Source organism: Colius striatus, chromosome 5 (assembly GCF_028858725.1).
Source record: "Colius striatus isolate bColStr4 chromosome 5, bColStr4.1.hap1, whole genome shotgun sequence".
In the NCBI taxonomy this organism is placed as follows: domain Eukaryota; kingdom Metazoa; phylum Chordata; class Aves; order Coliiformes; family Coliidae; genus Colius; species Colius striatus.
In genome coordinates, this window is record NC_084763.1 from 53,963,938 (window position 1) to 53,989,559 (window position 25,622).

The window sequence follows — 25,622 nt, forward strand, 5'->3', positions numbered from 1 at the left end:
CAGGGCGCCTTTATCATCTTTCCTGTGAGCAAAGAAATCTCAAACTAGTGAAAATGAACGCTGATGAAAATGAAACTCCCTATTACTATCAGCAACACCTCTAAGACACAAAGTGGAAGGGAAGCAGCAAGCTGCTTCTGTTGAGTTTCTGCCACACCGGTCCCAGGATGGTAAGACTCAACTTCAAGGAGACGTTCAGCATCTCTTACAGCTGGCAGGTTCCAGGAGCTCATTAAAAAGCTCCTTTAGGAGCCCTTATTAAGTATCAGCTAACAATTACAAAAAAGCATCTTTGGCTTCTCTGTTCAAGCTCCCAGGCCTGATGAAGATGCCTGCCTGTGCATCAGACTCCTGCACTGGGCCTTGCCACACTGTCAGGTGCACGGCTCAGTGATCTGGACTCCTGAATTTGTGAAGAACCCTTGTAAAACAGGTGGCATAAACGGGGAGAGGCAAAGCTGGCAGCGGAAAAGGAAACAGCCTGGGAGACGGAAGGGAGGCAGCGAAATAAAAAACATGGCAAAATGGAGGAGAGGAGTTGGAGAGAAAGTGAGAGAGAAATGCAGATAGGTGTAGATCCGAGGAGGGACTCAACAGCATATTCAGCATTAAAATACTAGGAATGAAAATAGGAAACGGACCCTGGAAAACAGTAATACACTGAGGTGTGGCAGAGAGCATGCAAAAAAAAAGCTTGGAGCAAAGTGATAAGTGAAGGATTAGAAATGAGCATGATTTTTACAGGTGCAATACTATTTAAAGATACAGCACAGATGAAAACAAAGCAAGCTTATACTCTTTCATTGCTAAAACTCGCAGCCCTACATGCCACTCCTGGAAAATATATAAATACACAGCAAGAACTTAGAGCTCACTTAGTATTTCCTTACTAAATTGTCACTATCTGCAAGGAGTATGGAGACAGAAGGAGAAACCTTAACAAGTCCTAGAGTATTACTCACGGGGTCATTTAACACACAAACTGTAAAGAAAGTCAGTGAAGTCTTCAGGAAAAAAGATCTTTGTAACAGATTCTCCCTATTTACATATGACTTCTAGGGACTGATCCTTCCTGGAAGGGAGACAAATTGGGATGTTTGAGGGCTGATTTCTAAAACTCTTTAAGTTTTGAGTCATGTAGCGATCCATGAGCAAACTTTCTCAAACACCTTCAGTAAGAACACAAAGCCTTAACCCTACACACTGCAATAAATGTCTGCATTCAATAAAAGAACAAACACATACATTTAAATAAGCCTGCTCCGAAATACACAAGCCAATGAAGTGCCACATATAGAAAACTGATTCTAAGTCATTTTTCCTGGAAAAGGTATTTTCTACTGCTATCTGGAAAATCTTTGTAAGAGGTCTTAACGCTATATGAACATTAAAAACATTTGTATCAGTGATGGATGAGATGGTAGTCCTTTAAAGCTGAGTCTGTGACAGGAAACAGTATCTTACCTTTGCTTTTTCCAGCTGTGCCTGGGCCTGTCGCTCTGCCTCCCTCCGCACTGCTTCCCTGTCTTCTTCCAGAGATACATCTGAATCAGATGGACGGCTGGTGTAGGAGTCCGCCGAACCCTGCCCAGGAAAGGGAAAAATAATGTCACAAGTTGTTTTGGTGTTCAAACAGAAAACTCAAAAAGGAAAAAGGTAGAAGTGGTTATAGAGGTTATCTTTTCTCTTACTTCTGTATCTCTGAAAAGAGAATAACTGCCTGAAAGGGAAAGTCTAGGTAAATATTTTCTTCTGGACGCTTTCCAAAAGTGCAGGTGTCTTCCCCGGTGTTTTATTTCCTCCACTTTCCCCCTGCTCTAATTTGTGTGCTTTTCAGCAAGCAGAGCCAGTTGCTCTGTAGAGTTACAGCAGTGGTGCAGTGCAGGGCTGAAGGACACACAGCAGCTTCAAGGATGGCTCCAGAAAAAAAATAAACTCCAAACAGTGTCAGTATTAACAAGGAGACTGACTTTTTATAATCAAAGTGCAAATTCAGTATCAATAATTACCATTACACAACATCCCTGCCAACAGATTTAACCTCAGCTATGCATTTTTATTTCAGGGCAACCTCTTTACCTGACACACTTTCCCCATCAGAACTGCAAATGGCTCGTATCCATCTCTGCCCCTCAGCAAAACATGCAAATGACCACAAATTAACTTCCAACTAATAAAACCCGTCTGGACTCAACACATGTCCCCATATCGCCACAATGGAAGCAGTCACAATACCAGAAGAGCTCTATAAATAATGACAGCTCTGCTTTTCCTCTGCATCTCTCTGCATACAAAATAGAGTTCTGCTAATTCAATCAGAATGAAAACAACTGTCCTCTCCTCACCGTCTTTTTTTCCTTTCCTCTCCCCCTCTTCAATACATAGAACATATGCTGATAATGAAAACACAGGGCTTACACAGATATCAGAATTCTTCAGACGTCCTCCTTTGGCTCTTTTCAGAAGCCTGATCCAGGTGGCCTTCATTAGCCAGACAGCTCAGTTATTGTCCGCAGCTGCAGCGCCCGGCACTGATCTCATAAAACATGTGCACACTGAGCACCGCAGAATCACTGTTCCTTTCCTATCCATGCTCTGCTGTGAGAGCCTTCCTTCTCTTCCCTTTGCTTTTCAAGCCTGTAGCCTCACTGTTTCCAAGTATTCTACTGCAATTAAATTCTCAAATTTTCTCATGCCAGTAAAAAAAAAAAAAATTGAAAAACTGTAAAAAAACCCAAAAAAAGCCCCCCAAAAAATCCACACCACCTCCAAAAAAATCTCACTGGGATGGCAAAAATGTCAAATAAACCAGGCGTCAGGTAAAGGTTGCGAGAGATGCTTCAGTTGATCAGAAACTGAGATCGATGACAAAAAAAAAATCCCTAGGACTTTTTCCTCTCTGTTTTAGGGGGCAGATTTGGCTGTTAAAAATAGTGCTTATAAGAGAACCTTTTAAAATCCTGTGCGAAATGTATTCAGTGACATTTGCAAGTGCAAAGTTCATTTCATCTCTTCCTAGATTGGCTGGGGGTGGGGTAACAGGCTGTTCATATCACTGGGCATGCTCCATATGTGCAGCCTTTTACGCAGATGCTCACATCACACCGGGTTGTTAGCCTATGCCAAATTGCCATTTTACATCTCAAGGGTAAACAGCTGGAAAACACAAGGTCCCTGTGAAACTGGAAGAGCTGGTACAGCGTCTCGTTCCTGTCGTGTCTGTCTGCTGAGAGCCACGTTTCCCTCGGATGCTCAGATCTGTCACGTAGCACTTCGCTGCAAAGTGCAGAGCTCCGCTCCGAGCTCTCTTACAAAAACCTAAATCCCCAAATATGCCCGTTAAGCAGGAATTTAACCCCTTGGTTACTGCTTGTATTTTCCTCTGCAGAGGAGACAAGCAAAGAATAATTGCAAAATAGCACTTAACACATGAGGTCCTAACATGGCAGAAGCCAAACAAAACATTGAATTTCTATATTCTGCTTTTTTTCTGTGTCCTTTCATTAACTGACATGGAAATAACATGCTAAGGGATAGTTACCCAGGGCATTTACAAATCCCTGACAGACAGGCAGTACTCCAGTTTTGAAAGATAACCACTTGACTGCAACACCTGCCTGCAGTATAAATTTGCAGTTACAAGAAAAAATAGAAAGCAGAGATTCTCTGTTTCAGTATGGCAGAATGTCCCAGGAAGGACCTAACCCTCTCATGATTTGTGGATGTATAACAAGAAAATAGTCCCATCAGAAATGAAACAGCAGCCTGCATTTAACCACCAGAAAACAATAATAACAAACAATAATAGAGCAAACAATAACTTACGAAACTGACAGTTTAAAAGAAAGGTAACTTTTAACCTTTCGTTTCTTTTTCTTCTTTCCTGAAGCCCTTAATAGTTAGAGCACAGAGTTTGATAAGCTGGCTTTGAACTGACATAAAGAAAATCATTCTCTAAAGGACATTTTGCTTACAGGAGCCCAGACACATCTGCTGTGTTACAGTAATCTTCCAAACCAAAAACATCTACTTGAGCTAAAGCAAAAAGAGCAGAAAATAAAATAAAACACACAAAAATGTTTCTTGGATCTTTTGAAAAATCTTGTCTGTTAGGAAAACCCCCAGAAGTCTTGTAACCTCCCCAGAGCATTTCAAGCTTAGCTGTTGTTTAAAATTGGCCTTTGCCGTTACTTCTGACACAGCTCCCAGATGGGAACAGCGGCAAAAGACAAGCAGCAACAAGTAGACAGAAGTTTAGTGTAGAGTTTAAATCCTGTTACGGTTGATACAGCATTGGGCTATGGTAGAAATCATTCATGTTAGCCCATTAATGAAAGCTGAGACTGTGATGGAACCCCCACAGAATCCCTGCCTCCAGGACACTCTGAGGTCCCTCAGCACTCAACCTCCTTCACAAAGGGCACGTCCAAACCCTTCCCCATCAGCACTGCAATTCCTTGGTGCCCCTCTGCCAACTGAGGCATGGTGACTTAAATCAACACTACTTCTAAATAAGAAGAAAACAAACAAACAGTCATTATCACAGTCATCATGCCTAACACAGCAATGGCACAACACACAAGCGTGGGTATCAGCTTCCTACAGCACTTCCATGGTGAACACATTCTTTTTCCCAGTGACCAAGCAGCATGGCATCACTTTCACTATCACTGAGGGATGCTGCCTAACTGGTCCTCACCTTACAAAAAAGCAAGAAACCACAAAGCACAGAAACATAATTTCTATACCCCTAAAAGAACCAAATGCTTTTTGGGTCAAGCTGGTATTGCTAAAGTTGCAATTCCATCTTCCAGGCCAAAGAGATCATTTACAGTGCTGGTCATGTCTTGTGTTGGCTGCAGTCCCAACACACATTCAAAAACTCATAATGATTCAATTAATTGTAATTATATTGACAAATCACATGAATCAAAGTCAACATTACATTTATTTTCCCAGTGGGATGGACACGGGAATGTAGATTATCTGTGGAAAGCAAAAGCTGAGAGCTTCTTCGCTTCTCAAACATAGCAAAAACACAAAGGCTGACATCAGGTCAGTCCAGGAAAAGGGGGAGCATACAATTACAGTTAATTAATTTTATAAACTACTGGGTATTTTTAGGTGAGCTTAGAATGTATTCAATCCCTTTTAGATGAAAATAAAATCCAAACTTAGTTAAAAACCTATGACGAAATTACAGTGGAAATACCTTGAGTATTCCAGGAAAATAGGGGTAAGTGGATGTGCATTGTCTATTCATGACAGCTATGGAAACTACATTTCCTCCCTGGATTACAAAAGTCTTTGGGGTTTCTGTGAAGAACAGTATGGATCCTTTCCCAAGAGCTTCTGAAATTCATCCTTTCTGAGGTTCTGCAGGTTTTCTTCTCCTTCCACTGCTATTTGGAAGAGCTGCAATAATAGATATATGTAATATATGCTACTGTAGTCCCCAGTTCCTCATCTTTCACGGGAAACTGTCTAATAAAAGTGAGATAAGTCATGTTAGTAATTACCACATCTATTTGTTATTTTTTCCTTCTCTTTTCCTCCTTTCTTGGCAGGTTTACAAACCCATTTTGACTGAAAAATCATTTCCTGTTTTAATGACATGCTTGAACAATACTTATCAACTGCCTTACCACTTACTATACAAAACAAGTACCTTCTATGTAGTATTCTTATGAGTCCATGCTTTTCACACTGCAAATATGATCATATTTGAGCTCCTTTTTCAAGACTCTATATGTCTTATCTTCTTTAGTACTGAAACATCATCTTCAAAAGATTAGGTCCTTCAAGTAAGCCATTTTCCTTATTTTCTTTACTTAGTTAAATTAAGTGGTGCCTGTAGATTTCTTATTTTTCTTGTTAGTCATCTGTACCCAGGTTTAACTTTGGTCAGCACATTTTTGGATTAAGTACAGACTTGGACTGCAGTGTTACATTCATAGTGTAAATTCTGTTGATGTGTTTGGTCTGTTACTGTAATAAATTCTCACTGGGTTGATATAACTATCATTACACTTGCAAATTCAGTCATGGCCTTTATATTATGTCTTCCTCATAAAAAGTAATCGATCCTCTGAGAACCATGAGCTTCTCTTTAACAGGGTAATCCATTTGTGAAACTTGATATCCTTAGGACAGGTAACTTTCCAAATTACTGAAAATGCTCAGAAAATGATCTTCTTAGAAATATCAAACAAGTTCATTCAAGCAGAGATCTTTCACATTATTACTTCCTAAATGAAGGTATGAAGTAGTAAGTAAACGTAAGATTTTACAAGGAACAAAGGAATACATGTGACTGCACTCATATATAAACACAAAATGTGTATGTATATATACATAAATTGGATTCTTCTCCCAGATACACGTTTTCATCTCTTCATTTAATGCCAAAGAGAGAAATATCTTTATGTCTTCATTTGATTTATGCTTTGAATACGGAAAACTCAGGCCTCACTGTGCCAGTAAGAGAAACCATTAACTTCAATACTCAGGATTTATACAGAGGCATTGCTGTTTATCTTCTAATCTTGTTGCAATAATAAGAATGGCATGACACGTCCTGCTGGGACATGATTTGAGATGATTTATTATATCCTTCTGGTGCGCTACTACTTCTTGACTGCTCTAAAGTAAGGTGAAGGGGAAAAAGTGTTGACAGGTTATTTCCATAGAAATTTTATTTCACTTAAAATCTTTAAAATTGATCTAGAAAAAAGGGGAAATGTGAAATGCTGAAGTTTAGGATTAAGTGAAACTGCTGAAATTGACAAATTATAAGATGCCAACAGGAAATGCAGAAATAAACTGACCAACCTGAAATGTACAAGCTACACAAGTAGAAAACTAGAAGCACTCTCACACATGCACCATCAGCAGGGACCTCAGTTTGGCAGAATGGCCACAACTGGCGAAAATTTCTTATCTATGAGATGTCTAAGCAATGTCATTATTTCAAATGATGTTGAAGAAAGCCCAAAAGGCTGCTTTGAGAATGCTACACAATGTCATCCTGATGTTAAAGTTTATCATTTCAGGGTAGCACTTTACGGAAAGACCAAATGAATTCCAGTTAATTTGTTTGGCAGGTATGGCAAACTGAAGAAATACATTTTAATGAAGGGAAAAGGAAGGAGACCATGTATTCATTAAGGAGATATCAAGCAGTAGTTGTTGACTCCTCACCTAAGGGCCTTGGGGATAGCTCACAGTCTGGCAAATGCCAAGTCTAATCCTGATGTCCTCTGCGGTCCTTGGCACAGGCCCTGCAGTGCTTGGCCATTTGCCCACTACACACACATTTTCACTGAAATGCTGCAAAGCTGTGCTCTCCCACAATTACTGAACAAGAGAGGCTACTAGCCCCTACAGTAGTCACAGAAATCCTCTGCTATGTTTGCATTTAAAAACCAAACCCAATGTTGACTGGATTTTTGTTGTTGTTTAGAGCGATTTGCTACATCATCTACAGCCATGGGGGACATTCAAAGAACAGGAGCAGCAAAATTCTAGAACAGCTGGGAGCTTTAGGATGGCAGTGTGATTAAAAAGGAGATTATGTAGGAAAGCAGTCTTCTCTTTACCCTTAACATGACTTTGGCAAGCTTGATCGCAGCACCCAGCTCAATATGAACAGGTTTCCAAGGTTCTAATCCAATCGACAGCTGGATGAAGCCACAGTTTTTTAAAACAGCCCTCAGGTTTGCAGAAGCCTAGATTTTGGCATTCATGAACCAGGTAAACAGTTGTACCAGGTACTTTATAAGGCAAAACCAAGCCAACAAAATCCAAAATACCTCCCCAACACAAAAAAACCCCAGACACTTGCACTCACTTTTCATGGTGTCAGCCTAAACGTTTCTTTCCTGTTGTTTAGTTAAGGAAAAGTAGCACGAGTAGGTATTTTTAGAGGAATGACTTTTTTTTTTGTTTGATGGTGACTCTTTAGAAAAACTTTGGCAACATGCAAATTGTTTTCAAAAGGGCCGCTGCAGAGCTCAACCTAGTGAGCAAACATAGGAACAGACAGAACCCCTCAGAAGCAGAGCTAAGCTTTGCTCAAATACAAGGGATGCTCTGGTATGTTATGATTTATCATTTCTTGCAAAAAGTCTCCAAGAGGGAAAACTTCTTGCGACCCTGTTGTACTAAGCATATGGTTACAAAGAGAACAGCAAATCCTGCTTGAAGGAATTTGCTGTCTAAAGGACAAGAGAATATGAGCAGGCAAAAATAAAAGGACTATGAAAGGGATCAAGGTAGCAGTGCAACACAAAATAAAGCATTTTTAAACATTTGATAGCAGCATTATGACTCATCCCTTGCATAACTGTGGTGGGTTGTTGTTTAAGTAAGTTTTCTATATGTATTATGTCAGAGATTAGTTCTGCGAAAGCCTCTGAAGGAGGATAATCTGGTAGCTCTGTATATTCTGACAGAGAGACTCTCACACTTAGGAAACAAGAGAAAATGCTTTTGAGGAAGAGGGCAATGTCAGGAATATAGGGAGATCTCCTAGTTTATCTCAATATGCTTTATCAACAATATAATCACATAATTGAGAACTTTAACATCAAATATTAAACCTCATCAAACTAAAGAAAAAAATGAGAGTTGACTTTTTTTGAGACAATTAAAGGGATCACAGAGGATGGGATTAAATTATTGATGATTTTGAGCTGTAAGGAAAAGTCATAGCAATGACAGAGCTAAGACGTTGCCAGTGGAACAACTCAGAAACAGGTGTCAAAGGAAGAAAAATACACCAAAGAAATGATTGCAAGCTGCACAAACCTGAATCATCTCACTTTTGTCTCAGGCTGTCAGCACACACATGGATATGAACACAACTTGGTTGACTCACAATAACTTTTTAAAGCTCTGGTAACTTGATTATATGTGTAAGTAAAGGTAAACCATGATTATTAGTAACAACAAGTTGACCAGTTCTGGGTTTACTGGGCAGAAGTGAGTAAAAAACTGAAGGTGTTGAGGAAAAAAATAAACCACGATTTTTTTACTCTCTTAATCAACAGCAGATATCACAAAAAGATTTTAAATTGCAGAAAGACAACTCAGAAAAAATAAAAGAACTTAAAATATAAAATGCTATGTGTTTATACAATAACACAGAGAGAAAGAAAGACAAAGATTGGGCCAGACACAAAATTACAAGGGCTCAATTAAAAAGAGGAAAAACAGAAAACACATCTGGGCTGACAACAAGGAAACAGAGAGACTACTAGAAAAGGAAAGAATCTGAAGGAAAGCATGGCAACCATCATCTCAATTTGTCTCAGCTCACTTAAAAGTGCCAATTTAGATTCTCTGTTCCAGATCTTCAGTATATTTTTATCTGGGATTTTAGTTCAAGTCATTAAGATTTTCTGCATACTTAAAAATAACTTCCTTGAAAATTTAGCATGAAATTCTGTTAGCAATGGAGAATTTTGAGGGAAGAAAACAGCATTTTCTCTCTGTTTTATCAAATTACCTCTATGTGTCCAATCTCTACCTAGTTTTCAAATGTAACATTTTTTATCTACTCCAGGTAACAAATGAAAGGATTGTTTGGGGTATTTTGTTTTGGCTTGTTTGCTTTTTAACTTGTTAAAAATCTTGAGTTTTAGTACATACATAGTGAAGTCTTCCCTATTTTACTATTTCAACTGTAACAATTGTTTTAATGCATATTTTTACTTTCTACCTTTCATTTCTATACTTCAACTAGAGTATTCATCTGTTTAAATAATTCTCCTTTATCCATCTATCTTCACGAATTAGTTTGGCAAGCATACAATCTAAAGAAACTGCTGTCATTCACTAGTAGTATACAGTATTTTTCAACCTTTGCTAAGTTTATTTTCCAGCCCATCATCTATAACTGAAATCTTGATTTTCCAGTCATGATCTTTTGTTAACAGCAATCAATGACTGTCATGACATAAAACACGTCAGTTTGCTCACTGCTTGTATTCGGCAAGGTTTTCTTATCAACGGCTTTGTGAAACTACATAGAGTGAAGGATAAGGAAATAATTAATTAAACTTCCCTAACCCAGGCTCCCTGAAAGCTCAAGCTTGTCAAACAGCAGTTCATTTGTGACTCAGCCCAGGTATCTCTGGCAGGCCTGATCATTCTTTAAGCGTCTGCAGCTTTCCTCTCTGATACTGCCAGAAACACCAAGTGAGCAGCTTTCACACCGCATGACACCATTTACTTCAGGATAAAAACAGTACACAAAATACAGACATCCTCATCAGTGAGCTAAATGTAAGCTCAGTTTCCAAGGGTGCCACAGAAGCCACATGAGTCCTTGTGGTTTCAGGTGTGAGTCCTCTGTTCCAGCCTTCATCCTGCTGCTTGAAAAATATCAGGACTGTTTCATTAGATCAACTACTTATCTCCCAGGTCTAGCATAAACCACAGCAAACTACTTGCAGTTTTCCCACGAAGATGAGGCTCCTTACACCGTTTAGATATTACAATTATTCTCACCTGATTTCAAGAATACATGTAATACGTTCACAGCAAGGGATAAATCTGTAGAAAGGCCTTCTGTCCCTCCTGTCTATAACACATCAAAACAATAACCTTGAAAAATACTCTCCAGCATGTATCTTCACAGGTTTTGTTCTAAAATGGAAACGTATCAATTAACGTATAGATTGCATGATGTCAACTATTCAAATCCACTGGCTCTTTTAGACCTGATTCGAAAAGATATCTAACCTAGAGTATCCCCACAGTGTGGGTGAGGGTATCAAGTGTGCAGTCCAAGAGTGAGAAGCTAAAGCAAGCACTGCAGGCGTCACTCTCCCATCCCAATCCACGCGGCTGTCACTGCTTGTACGGCTGCACCAATTGCATTTTGAAAGAGGGAGAGTAAGACAGAGTTTGTGATCCTGACTCATGAGTCTTTCCTGTTGCACTTTTAGAACACTATCTTCATCTTTTTACTAAGAAGCAAGACTGAAGTCTATGTAGGTTGCCGTCCCTGTTTTCCATCTGCAGGCAAACACAAGAACATGAAGGGGATGTACAACACTCACAAAAACAACTCAGTAAAAGCTTGTAGGAAATCTTCTAACAGTATATAATCTCTAACAATGACTAAATCTATTTTCTTACAGCTAAAACAGATCTTGTAGTGTGGATTTATATTAGCAATACTGAGATATTATCTCTTAAATAAAGATGGGAGAGTTAAAAGATAAGTGGTTTAGGCAACTTGGAAACAGAAATGTGCCTGCTATTGAGAATGGTGGCAATGAATACATGCCAGGGAAATAAAATATAAATAAATTGCAATAGAAAAGATAAATCTTAAATGTAGCCTATAGTGTTGTGAACTTTCCTAAGTCAATGTCGAAATATTTTTGTGTGTTCTGGAACATTCAAAGCTTATTACAGTACAACAGTCTCTTTCCAGGACAAGTAGTGAATCCAGGTTTTTAAAATTACTGCAACCTTAGAAGACCAAAGATTTTCTGGCTTTCAGACTAAAAGGAAACATCAGGAACAGACTTTTTTTCTGATTCAGAACAGACTCTGTGTCAGGAAAGCACATTACATCATATCCCTTGCTGAGCTGTTTCCTTCTCCAGAGGAAGCAGCACATTTTGAACTCCCAGTTGCTCTTTCATCTGTTGCTGCAGTACTGAATATTGACAGAAAACACACGTTTGATTTGATGATAAATGCAAAATCTTAAAAAAAGAATTGCTGAGGACCACAGTAGCTGCACAAGCTCTCTCCTATGCCAGAGCTGTGACATATTACATTACGTCCTCGGGACCACAAGATAGCTCTGCAGAAAGGGGGCTCAGGAGGTCTCTAGTCCAAGCTCCTGCTCAAGGTGTGAGACCAGACTAGCTTGTTCAGGACTTTATCCAGTTGAGCCTTGAAAACCTGGAAGGACAAGACTGCACAGCTTCTCTGGGAAGAATCATCCCATTGACAGACTATCCTCACAGTGAAGATGTTTTGTCTTATATCCCATCTAAACTTCTTTCAATTTCCAGTGTCGGTCTCTTGCCCTTCAAACATCCCCCTCTGAAGAGCCTGGCTCTGTGCTTTGATAACTAATCTCCTTGTAGATGCTGGGGAGTTTCAGTTTCCCCTCCAAAGAAATCTTGTCTCCAGGTTGAACAAGCCCTGGTTTATCAGCCTGTACCTGCAGGTCAAGTGACCCAGTCCTTTACTGATTTATCCACATCTTTCTTCTACTGGTCACAGTAAAGCAGGTATGTTCTAACTAGTACTGTGACCACCTCCCAGGATAGACTGCCTGAGCTCCTGTTAATTTGGGACTTGTGAGTTCAGAATTTCAAAAGAATATGCAACTTTGGAAATCTAGTAGAATTCTTCTCAAAAAAGAGCCAGCATATACCTCGGGCAAACCTGTATTTATAGATGTGTTATACAATAAGTCAACTCACTCAAAAGTTTTAAGACAAGCGACATCTCACACAGCTGTAAGGCAACACTATTAACACACTACCACGATCAAACAACTTTGTGAAATCCCTCAAATAAAAAAATGATTCCTTTCAACACATCCCTAGCAAGTTTTTGGTTACGGAAGAGTCTCCAGCACCTGCAGCAATGAAAGACTGAAGAATGGCAACTCCATTTCTGCAAGCCTTAGGGTCTCAAGATGTGTTGTGCTCTCATCAAAGACAACCAAATGAACCCATGTCATCCCTGACAGTTTGTTCTCTTCAGGAACTGCAACTGACAGAAACTTTTTTCCTCTCTGTTCCACTGTTTGGAAACGAAATTAATCCTCTTCTTAAACTCATCTAGTTATGGTCAGTTAAAAGACATATTTTCTTCAGTTTATGAGGGAATCAGTTTCTCTTGAGGAATTACCACCTAAACTTACCATCTGTACCACTGCTGCTATCACCACTGGATTCCTGCTGAGGAGATGGGAATACTAGAAAGATGTTGCTGAGATTGCTGCTTTGCTGCACCAATTAGTAAGGCAATTATTATTTGGATGAGATTTGTAAAGAGAAAGAGGAAGACAGTGAACAAGGAGCTAACAGAAAGGTAAGTGGATGATGGGCATAGCACACAGAAGAGGAGCATCTATGAGAAAGTAGCAAAGGAACAAGATTTTGAGAGGAGAAGAGAATATTTCAAGAATGTAAGAGATGGATGGCAAAATAACAAGCATTTCTGAGCTTTTATTAGACCTTCTCATTCTCCAGCACAGCAGCAGAGAAAAAAAAATCACAACAGCAGAATATCTTCTCTGGGATTAAAACTGTTGTAGAAAAATACTGTAAAACAAAAAAAACCTTGATGTTATTTGTGCTTATTCACCTGGCACTTCAAGGAAAGTTATTGAGCCAACATCTGCCTTTATTTTTAAACAATATACATTTTTATAACATCTGAACACTTCCATCTTTGTGCATGTAGTTTTCCATTAAAGCCAATGACTACTCAGGGGTTCTAGGCTTCCAAATTGAGGCAAATAAGCAGAAAGCTAATCCCACAACTAGTTTTTCCTGCTACAAACATTCAATGGCCTCTTTGTGTTCACCCTTCTCTACAAGAAGTCAGCTCCTAAAGTATTCACAGACAGGTAAAAGTTACAAAATGACAGAACAATCTAAGATACATCATCATTTCCATGTCACACCTATTGCATCCTGAGTAGTCATGTAGACTGTACATGTATTGCTATACCAGAATTCAAATAGGCTTGTATTCTCAAAGTCTCTCAAAGATTCTCCAGAGATACCATGTCAGCTTCCCTGGACAGCTTAAAGTCAGAAATCAACACTAAACGCAAGATGGGATTTTCATGCTTCAAGAAGTTTGACACCTAATAGTTTTCAAGAGTATTTCAGTTCACTTCCATTTTTTGAATAAAAAGAATTTAGCACCTTAATTAATACTTTTTAAAATGTTACATTTATCCTTCATTGATTCCAATTAGGCTGAAACACTTACTATAAAGTATTGTAAATGTTCATTTAAAGAAAACAGAATTTCACTCTAGATTCACACTGCCCTCCTTCCATCACTCCTTCTGTCATAATTATTCTATCTGTAATCGGTAGTAGTTGATTCAATTAGTATCTCCCTTTCTGTTCGCAGTTTTTGAGCTTATAAAGGGTAAAGTAAAAGTGATGGCTTACTGTTTCTTTCCCTATGCAGAAGAAAAGGAAATGTTTGTTGCTGAAGTTGGCACAGTAACAAAAATGTGCTTTTCTGTAATCTCTTGTTTTGTTGGTTGTCTGCAGGTGTGGATATTTTTATGAGTTGAAAAGGCAACAGTATATTTAAGACTTGTTCACTTTCAAAAATCATCATAGCCTATGATCTCAATAGCAGTTCCTTCTTGTTTCCTCTTTGATGATGCTAAAATAGACCTTATTTAAATTGAATTGCATTTCATTCGCGTCAAAATCTACCCGAGGAGTGCAGGGACAACACTGTCAATTGTCACACGGCAAGCTGATCCACAAAATGTGTTGTGTAAGCAGCAGGACTAATCTCTCCCTCCACACTTACAGACACAGATGTCCAGGTTTATTTAAAATAGCCCTAAGCAAAACACTACAACTTGTGATGTTTGGTTTTTTGGGTATTTTTAATGTATGCATTTTACTGAAAGGCATTTGATTACAGAAAGATCTCAAATTTTATTCCTGTGCTGACAAGGCAACCATGATTAGAAGAAGTGGTATCACTTGGATGGTATTTTCTCCCTCAGCAGACCAAGGACAGTCCCATCTAGATCATTTTCCACATATTCTTGCCTGCTAATTCTAACAAACTTCTGGATTCAAATTGAGCAGAATCTTATTTTGAACTGACATGATATGGTTGAACAGAGTTATTCATTTTTTATACAAACCTATGTTATTGGGTAGGAGGAATAACATTCATGCATGGATGGGAAGACTCATATTCAGGAGGCAACAAAGTTTAAGTTATTAACTGATACCAGAAAATAGGAGTATGTGTGGATTATTTTTAAAAAGCCATTTTTTTGCTGTTAAGTTCTAGTGAAATGTCGATAAGCAAAAGAAAAATCTCACATATGGTACTAGAGTCTTACACAATGAGCCTTATGATTTTGTTTCAGCATCTCTGAAGGCCACTGGTTCATCCCAGGATGTCCACACAACAACCAACAGTTACAGCAAACAATACAAATTATTTCATCTTAGAATGATTACAGGATAATTAAGGGAAACAGAACAAAACTTCCTTAAATGTATGTGGTAAACCACAATATGATACATTACATTAATTGACTATTCTATGATTCTATGTCTGTATTTGAGCAAGAATCTAAGGCCCCCCTCCTTCATGGGGCACAGAACATGGGATTTTCTATTTTGATGCCAGTAAAATTTCTATATAGCCTGTGTTCTCTGAAGAGAATCACAGAACAAAATAGGTTGGGGAGGGTATATTTGGAGGACAGGACACCTAGTACAACCTCCTGCTCAATGTAGTGCCAGATTAGCTTACTCTGAGCCCTAGTTGAGTTTTGAAAATCTCCATGGATGAACATTTTGCAACTTTACACGGAATTTTTGCTTGTTAATATCCTACACCAGGAAAAGGAAAGGAAATGCTGAGAGTAATCTAACATCTTAAGATAATAAACTAAGAAGTTGTATGATATTTAGCCTCAAAAATTAACCTGCTGAGCCGCTTCCACAAGCAGTCAAATAAAACCGTGAAATTCAGCACAAAGTCAATTTTAGTGAAGCCCATTTCTGCACATGAAAAAAAACCCTTAATTATCTTCAGTAAAGAAAAAAACCCCTCTCATTTATTTTCAGGCAAATATACTTTATGAAAAGACATGCAGATTTCCTATCATAGTAATTGGTCCTTAAAGGAACAGTTATGCAAGACAATTATATTCTTGTGTTATAATAGCAATAATAGCTATACATGTATCAGCCTTGCTCCGATAAACTGGGTTACTATTGTTCCTTCTGCTTAGAATTCCTATAATGGTCTACTTGCCCTTAGACCTGTGAGCTCAACTGAATAAGGAGCACTTTCATTTGGAATTTCTGTATCAACCTTGCTTTCCTTACACCAACAATACTTTTATTTGAAGAATTTCTTTTTAATAAGATTTGCTAATATATTTGGAATGGAACACAGAAATTTGACTTAAAGACAAAAAACCTCAATGTATTAAACCAAATGCTTGTTAATTCCATTTGGCTTGTTTGTAAGATCTAACAGAACACTAAAATCATACTGTACATCAAAAACCAGAGTGTGTTATTCTAGCATTTGAAATGCCTGAGAGACCTATGCATTGCAAATTCAAAATGTACAGATTCACACTGTGTTGTGAATGACAATGAAATACACCAGAAAAGGGGAGAACTACCCAGGGATTTAATTCTTTCATTTCTTTGAGAAAAGCTTTTAAAATTGCTGGTTCCTGGAGCAGTGTTACTGCAGTCGTAATACCCAAGTTTTGCTAAACTTTCTCCCTTCAGAAACCTGAGACATTAATCTGGTCAGAGACATATAAAACAATAAACGAGCTTGTCAAGGCTATCATTACCTGTTCCTCTGTAAATAACAGATTTGATGAAAAAATGACTTAATGACTCCCATGGAAGATGAGCTAACTATCCCCAGCATTTCATAATCTCTCTTCATCACCTAAAGTTGTCATCTGGAAAGTAACATGTAGTATAAGCAAACAAACAGCACTTCATTTAGCCAGTCCAGTTGCCCAGACCCCGTTTGTAATTCAGAGAAGACATGTCTTCATGAGGACAGATGCCCAAGGCTTCAGTAAAGAGGAAGGAAGATTTTTTTTGTGTGTGTGCGATAGATTTCCTGACACTTAATATTGAACAAAAATAAATAGGTTTAGTCTGGTCAGCCATTTCTGAACTTGATCCTCAGATTAAGTTATTATAATAAACTGGAACATAACAAATGTATTCCCAAACTGACCTAAACACACAATCCCAACTGCAAAAGAAATAAAAACATTTAAAAGTAATTGTGCCTGGAAAAAATTATCAAAGAAGTTTCAGATGAGAGAATCTGAACTGGCTTTTTGGCTTTTGGTTTCCCTGTGTGGAAGGTTCCTATCAAAACAACATTGGGCTATATCCAGCTTGCCTGCTAGATGTGCTTAATCAAGCTGTCGGAACTGCTGTAGTGTTGAAAGGTCAAAAGAGCAACAAGCTATCTGGACTGCCAGATACCACCTCATATACCACTGATGGAAGAAAAGTAGCTGTGCTCCCCAGGACAGAGCATCTAAATCAGGCAGCCCGCCGTGCCAGGCAGGCAGGCATGCAGGGCAGACAGCACCAACATGCCTTTGGGACTTCAGCTTTCCGTATGTGCTGCAGGGGAGTCATGGGTTCAATTCTTCACATAAAACATCCTGCACGTGTACCCCTTCTGCTAACTTCCATCCATCCACTGACTGAAAAATACAGACATCAAAATGCATGTCACAAATACTTAACTAGAAAACAGATGTTAAAATAAGTTTGTTGTTAGAGGCACAACATTAGGGCTGCTGCAAGATCTAGAAATTTCTTGGTACCGTATTCTGGCACAGTGGGGTCCACCCTGAGAGTTATAAATTGATGACTTGAAACAGGCATAACATTACCCACACTAGTTACACTGGTCTCCTGACATCTAATTATGTAAGTATGGGTATATGTGGCATAACAGGAAGAAAGTTGTAAATAATTCTCAAAAGCCTGGAAACACATAGATACTCAGAGGTGTGGGGAGGAATCCAAGACAATCAAGTATGTTGCAGCTACACAAATCAGAGAAGACACAATAAATTAGCATGTTCTTAGCTCTGTGCTGCCATAGCTGGATGACTGCCCTTAACACCATTCACGGCTACATTAGGCTCCTTCCAAATTCCTCACTGAAAACCAGTCATTTTTATATCAAGACCTGTAGAGCAGACAGTGATACAGAAAAGAACTCTTCAAGTATTCCTGATCATGAAGTTGTCTTTTGAAAAGTTCACACTGGTTGACTTCAGTGAGGTAAACTGTCCAGCACGAGAGGTTCATCAGTGCTTTGCCAGAAAGTAGGTAGTGGTATCATATTTATTTCCTTCAGATAGAAAAAACCCTTGAAATCAACACCAAGCAATTTAAAGATTTCATGAGGACCTGGTGCTATCAACACAATTAGAAGCAAACTATTCCCAGACCTTGAGTGAGATTCCCTTCCCACCTTCCTGCTGCTGTCTCACAAATGGGAAAGTAACTGAGAGGTACAGAGCTACCTCAAACAGTTTGGTGGAGGACACAAAGGGATGGGTCTCTCCACTCATCTCCATCCTGTAGGTATTTTCCACCAGCACTTAGTACGAGCTGGAAGGCCACAAAGATGGTGATGGGACTGGAGCAACTCTCCCATGAGGAAAGGCTGAGAGAGCTGAGACTGTTCAGTCTGAAGAAGAAAAAGCTTAAGAGGGATCTTTAAATGTATATAAATGCCTGAAGGGAGAGTGCAAAGAGGACAGAGACAGACTTTTCTCAGTGGTGCCCAAAGACAGGACCAGAGGCAACGGGCAAAAACTGAAACACAGAGGTTCCCTCTGAACATCAGGAAATACTTTTTCACTCTGAGGGTACCTGAGTACTAGCAGAGGTTGCCCAGAGAGGTTGTGGATTCTCCATCCATAGAGGTACTCAAAACTTGCCTGGACATGGTTCTGGGCCACCAGCTGTCCAGCCTGAGCAGGGGGTTTGGACCAGATGACCTCCAGAGGTATTTTCCAACCTCTGCCACTCTGTGATTCTGTGAAAACCATTCACAGGGCTGCTCACCCATGCCACCTATGCACACCATTTGTAAATATTTTGGTTTTGTTGTTTTGTCTTCTCATTTGTGAGGTGAACTGCACTGGTTCTAACTCAGGCCAATTTCTACATGCCACACTTTCTCTCTACTCTATAAACTTATACCTTGTTATTTCATCACCTGGAGCTGGTCAGTGTGGTTGGTTTCTAAATGCCAGCAAGTGTTTGGCCTTTGTTTACTTCACCAGGGCTCCCTCCCACACATGCCTCAGGTACAAATCTGCTTCTCAAACACAGTGCATTGATCATGATCCCCTTCCTCAGTAAGAGGTATGCTCATTGCCTTCCTTCATTGCCTTCAGACACAACTTGGCAATAAATCAGTATGAAAGGGTCCAGGTTAATTGCAGTCATTGCTTTGCCTGCATTCTGTCGGAAACATCTATTACTAGAAGTTAATTCCTGAGGAGGGAACCCTATCTTCAGTCTCTGAGAGCATCATATACACCAGCAAAGTCCATTTTAAAAGAGATATGCTGCACTCTGAGGGACAGCTGATTTACCATTCACAGACTCACATATGTAACAGGACTTATAGCTCAATGTCTCCACCTATGGCCTCCACAGAGCTCCCAATCTTTTTCTTGCCTGTTTATATGTTGGATCTTGGGGACAGAGGTATGGGAAGGACACATATAGTATAAACTTCTTCAACACATTGTCAATAATCAAAAAGGCTCCATCTTCAGTTGGTGAAAACAAAGAAAGGAGACAAGGAAAAGAAAGGTACCACAGGAAGTTAGAGTAAACATTGGTTTTGTTTGTTTGTTTTTTCAGGGGGAAAAGGATGGTCACTGACTCACAGAATGGTAGGAGGTGGAAGGGACCTCTAGAGATCATCTAGTCCAATCCCCCTGCTAAATCAGGTCCACCTAGATCAGGTCACACAGGAATGCATCCAGGAGGGCTGTGAAAACCTCCAGAGAAGGAGACTCCACACTCTCCCTGGGCAGCCTGGGCTAGAGCTCCCTCACCCCCACAGGAAAGAAGTTTTTCCTTACGTCGAAGGGGGACTTTTTGTGTTTCAGCCTTCGTCCGTGACACCTTACCCTGTCACTGGACACTTGTCATACATCTTTTAAATATTTGTAAGTATTAATGAGATCCCCCCTCAGTCTCCTCTTCTCCAGGCTGAACAGCCTCAGTCCCTGCAGCCTTTCCTCATAAGGAAGATGTTCCAGTCCCCTGATCATCTTGGTGTCCCTGCTCTGGCCTCTCTCCAGAAGTTTTCTGTCCCTCTTGAGCTGGGGAACCCAGAACTGGACACAGAACTCCAGATCAGGCCTCATCAGGGCAGAGTAGAAGGGGAGGAGAGCCTCCCTTGACCTGCTGCCCATGCTCTTCTTAATGCCCTCAGAATGCCATTGGCCTTCTTGGCCATGAGGGCACAATGCTGGGTCACATTTAGTTTATTATCAGCCAGAACTCCCAGGTCACTACAGCTCCATAACTCACTAACTGGAAAGCACACTGGGTGGCTTGAGAATAATACAGAAATTACCAATATCTCTCTCTGTAAGGGTTTACTAAGGCTTTCCTCTCTACTGTGTCCCTATCCTAAACTGAAACTGTTTCAGGAGCCATTCTGCTACGCTGTCAAAGCCAGTGTCTCTCCCAGGTCTCCCTTGAGAGAATCCCCAAACTCTCCGCAGTGCATAAAACACAGCTGAGATGTCTCTGAGCTAATTGTGTGTTCTGGTTTTGGCTGGGATAGAGTTAATTTTTCTTCCTACTAGCTGATAAAGGGCTGTGTTTTGGATTTACTGTGGGAATAATCTTGATGACACACTGATGTTTTAGCTGCTGCTAAGTAATCGTAAGTGAAGGACTTTCCAGTTTCCCATGGTCTGACGGAGAGGAGGTGCACGAGAGGCTGGGCATGAGCACAGCCAGGACAGCTGACCCCAATTAGCTGAAGGGCTATTCCATACCATACACATCATGCCCAGTATAGAAACTGGGAGGAGCTGGCAGGGAGGCAAAGATCACTGCTCAGGCATCAGTCAGTGGGTGGTGAGCAATTGCAACAGAATGACCCTCATTTTACCAATTTAGAAAAGGGAAAGTGTATTGCTTCTACACTTCAGCCACTATGGAGAATCTACAGACAAAGGCTTGCTAAGGATGACTGATTCACAAACCCACATCCAGCTCTGGATATGAGCACATCTGTTTTTCACATAGAGCTTTTCTTGCTAAAGGACTAGTTTTAGGCATGAATAACTCCATTCCGAGCACGTGGACAACATTTCCAGTTGAAAGTTAACAAAATACTAGCATCTGTTATCTGTAAAGCAGGTATTTCTAAAGCAAACGACAAGCTTTTAAGAAGTAAACTTCTATCATGACCAGAAATGAACCATATGTTACATAAAATTTAAAGGTAAAGAACCAAAACATTGGTTAATTTATCCAAGGATGGACTCATGACTCTAAAGTAAACCTCAGAGGCTGAATTTAATTTACCTATACTTTAAGTTACATTCACATATCACACAAGGTATTCATCTGAACATAGCATTAGATGTTGCTTCCTAAGGTTGAGTTAAAGTGAACAAGGAAAAGACATTCCAAAACCACAGGGTTTATTTTTTACAACATGCTGACAAAGGTAAATTGCAGAACTGTGCCTGCAATAAGAAACTTGCCATTCAAGTGAGAGGTTCACAAAGAAGCAATTCTGATTTATCATATTTAGACATGTTCCCGTGTTAATCCACAGCTCAATAAAAATACCAATGCTAAAGAGTTACACATGACCATCTGCAATCTTAAACGCTACTCCTTACTATCTTTTCTCCCTTTTCTCAGTCTCCAAAATAAGGTAAATAGTGATGACTCAGAATAAACACTGAAAACACATTGATGTGTTCTCCCTACGGATTTCTAGGAGTTACAATAGCATTATTTCCAAAACAGGTGGGGTTTTCCCTTCACACAGCAAAATTAGCCCTACCAGCAGTATGACTGCTGCCCATGGAATTGGGGTTTGTCTGATTCACAAACAGCACTAGGAAACTAATTTTTCTCAAGCTGAAAAGTCAATTGGCTCCTTCAAGATCTTCTACTCCTTTGGAAATTTAATAGATAGATTTTTATACATTTTGGAAATAATGCTACCCTGAAGGAGGTAAAAGTGTAACTGGCATGTATTCACATCATAATTACTATCCCACAAGAAGGGCTCCATCCTGTAAAGGACATAAGAAAACTACAGGGAAGTCAAATTTCAAAACCTTTGTGTGGAGAACAGAAGTGATAAATGCTGTATTTCCAAGGCAATCAAATTATATGCTCTGGACATCACAATCAATTCACTGGAAAAGAAGTTTTTTCTTCTTAGTAAGGATCTTTTCAAAGAGACAGAGCTACGAAGAGCAAAAGAGTCAAGTTTTACATTTCTTAAGAAAATTAAAAATAGCTCCACGATTATGTATGAAGGTTGTATGCAACAGAGTGAATGAAATTCAATGATTTTCCTTAAACAACCAATTATCAAGAAAACTTCTCCTTGTCTCTGAGTTAGTCAGCCATAAGATAGCTTTCCAACAATTAGATTGTTCTCAAAAGAAATCCAAATTAATCCTACAATTACCATCAATGTGTCTGATCATCCAACTATAACAGAGCCCAAAGTTTCTACCAGGAAAAACTGCTAGGTAGAAGAGATGAAACACCAAGGTGTCTCATGGCCAACCAGAGACAAGTCATTGCCATCTGCTCTGGCCAACTACACCCAGGGTCCCCTAGAAAAGCAGTGGTGAAATATAGCTGGAGATGCCTAGTGCCCACAGCACTCATAAAGCCTGCCTGGGGGACCAAGAGGAAAGGCTCTGCAGCCGTGGGAAATTCTCTGCTGGGCCAAGCATGGCCTGGGGACACAGGAGAGCCAGCCAGGCTTTCCAAAGCTGCAAGCACTATGCTACACTTCCCTTATCCCTTTTGCAATGACTCAAAAGACTGTTGGGAGCGAGTTCTACATGTTTTTGCTTTTGAAAGTCAATGCAGAGTATAATTTACCATGTAGCTGTGAAAAGGAGCTCCCACTTTCTTCTTCATTTTTTTTACAAACTATCCAATTGTGCTCTGTTATCAGAGGTTTATTTTGCCAACAAACAGGAAAATCCCAAGTTACAGTCGTAAATGAGATTGCCTGGACTGTAGCTTTACATAGTTTCCTGCATTTAGGAATTACATCGCTTATTGTAGTCAAACATCTCTACATTTTCAGGTATATCTATTAAAAAAATGCCTCAAAAGATCACAAAAAAGACCATTTGTTTATTCCATCAGTTCTTAAGAGGTTAACAAGCATCTGCCTAAAGTACTGAAATGTAATGTGAAAGACATTCAATTTCCCAAGTCAGAACACATATACAAAAACTCACTCAAACAAAGCAGGACTACAGCGACATCAGTGATTTCAAAGACACAGCATTAGTCGCTATGTCATGAAATGACACTACTTCTTTTTTTCCTATATTTAAGTGGACACCATCCTCAGCATTGCCTTTTGATAACTGGTATCTTTGTTTTGCCAGGGTTTGAAGGAGATGACATCAAGATTCTAAGTGCTGTCAGGTATTTAGACTTAGGGACTCAGAGTAAGCTAATAGTCTAAGCTTGTTTATACACAAGAACAAAAAGAAAGCAAAAGAGGACACCAGATGCCCAAGATGGTTGTACCAGTCTGTGGAGTTTTGCTATTAATCAAGTTAGAAAACCATGTCAGATGTGCATGTTTCTGCAAGCGTGTGTCTGTGTGCACATACGGACACATATGTGTGCATATGAACTGCATACATGACCAAATATAGTTCTATTTATCTGTTACTCTATCTAAGGGTTGGATTTTTAAGGAGGGTTTTACTGAATTCCTCTAAGGGATGCTTTAATCATTCAAGGTTTCACTTTATCTCCATTCTAGGATAAAAATGAAATTTTCTATGCATAGCTAGAATACCTCAAACTAATTTAAAATTGAACTTGAAATCCTGAGATTCTTCACTGTCACTCTTTTCACTCGTTTTGTCCTTCAGTGACTCACAAGTAATTGTTTGTGTGGGAAGATAAAACAAATGCCTTTTCCACAGTACAGAGCATATGGCTTCATGGACTACAGATCTGTACAAATAGAAGTTTTACATTGCTTCTATCTTTTACTGAACAATAAAAGTGTTCTTCAAGCTTTATGTAGTCTGTCTCTCCTATCTTACTTATCACTGCATAAAGCAAATATTTTGGTAGGTCTGGCTGCCAAAATAACACCAAAAAAGTGCATCTATATTTTCCCCTCAACTACTTTGCTTTAAAGGAAACTTAAGATGAAAAAACCCAAATAATATATTGGTGTGGACCTAATGAATTATTTTGTTTAGAGTGATCATTACATTTCTGCTTCAGGGACCTCTAGAGATATCAAAGAGAAGGAAAAAAACCCCAAAACAAATCATAAACCCCAAAACAATCACACTCACACAATTCATTGTGGGCTTCTTACCTTTTTCTATTGGTGCTATTCCCCTTTGCTTAACTATGTCATTGAAAAGGGACTAAGAGACTGGATCGAGATGTCTCACCTGGCCTGGGAAAGGTATCTTAAACTATTTTCTATGAAACTGAATACCTTAAAAAAATTGAAACAGTACCAGGAAAAGACATTGAGCCTAAACCCCTAACATCATTCTTCAGTCATCTAGGTCATCTCCAAGATACTTCAAAATCTGAGACCAAAAGCTTCACTCACTGTACAAACCAGTAAGTAACTACGTAGGATATAATGGAACGTAGAGACTGGACAAAAAATCTGTTCCAAGGGATATGCAACTCTTTACAAATAGCTATGAAAATGTAACAGACTTGAAATCAGTCCCTTAAAAGCTTTAAAGTTGGAAAAATTCTTCTACTTGTCCATTTTTTCTAAATAAGTAATCAATCCATAGTGAAATCACTGCAATGCCACATTGGTTGCTGCTTTAGAGAAACTAAGTTCTTTTCAGTTGCCTTGCTCGGTTTGTGAAAGTTTCTGCGAGTTGCACACACAAATGAGTTCAATGTGCAGACAGTTGCCTTTAAATGCTTTTTCCTCAACAACTTCTACATTTGCTGCATCTCAAAAACATAGCTGTGTGCAATTAAAAAGAAATACACAAACCACCTCCCCCCAAAAAACAGGAAAAATCCAAAATAACTAAATTGAGATGTGTTGTAGAACCCAGACTGCCATAAAAGGCACTAGTGTATTTCAAAGAATAACTTCAATAGTCAAACCAAAACATATGCAATTGGTAGTTATATGTGAGGAAACTGACACTTTTTAACATGTGAAATTTATTTTAATGTCCTACAGCTGAGTTAATGCACAGCTTTTGCTTTATTTTTCACCCCTCAAAGGTCCTCCGGTCTTGACTTGGTCATATGTTGTGTGTGGGTGGAAGAACACAGCCGCTTTGCTAAGCTTGAGCTTCAATTGCAAAGTTTTCTGTCAGTTACCGTTGACACACAAGAGTGCAGAGTTATTTGTGGTTTTGTCTCTTACCTTACATCATTGACACTTCAGATGTCATTTCACACAGATACTGAAATAAAGAGTGTCAGACCTTAAGGTGGGTGTGTTTGGTTTGGTTTTTCTTTAAGCTAGCTCTTTTGATGGACATTGTGTCACGTTGCAGTGACACCTTTTAAACTGAACAAAAGAAACAGTTTGGCAACGTCCCCAGAAATATACACTTAAGCACAGCT

At 39.3% G+C, this 25,622-nt stretch overlaps 1 protein-coding gene across 5 annotated transcripts in view; it reads right to left on the bottom strand.

Annotated features, from left to right (window-relative positions):
• CACNB2 (calcium voltage-gated channel auxiliary subunit beta 2) overlaps positions 1–25,622 on the bottom strand; it is a 238,891-nt gene that overhangs the window by 87,469 nt on the left and 125,800 nt on the right. For all 5 annotated transcript variants that reach the window (XM_061997377.1, XM_061997376.1, XM_061997379.1 and 2 more), the window contains one exon: positions 1,465–1,584. In XM_061997377.1, the coding sequence (XP_061853361.1) occupies positions 1,465–1,584 (120 nt within the window). The remainder of the gene's footprint in view (positions 1–1,464; positions 1,585–25,622) is intronic.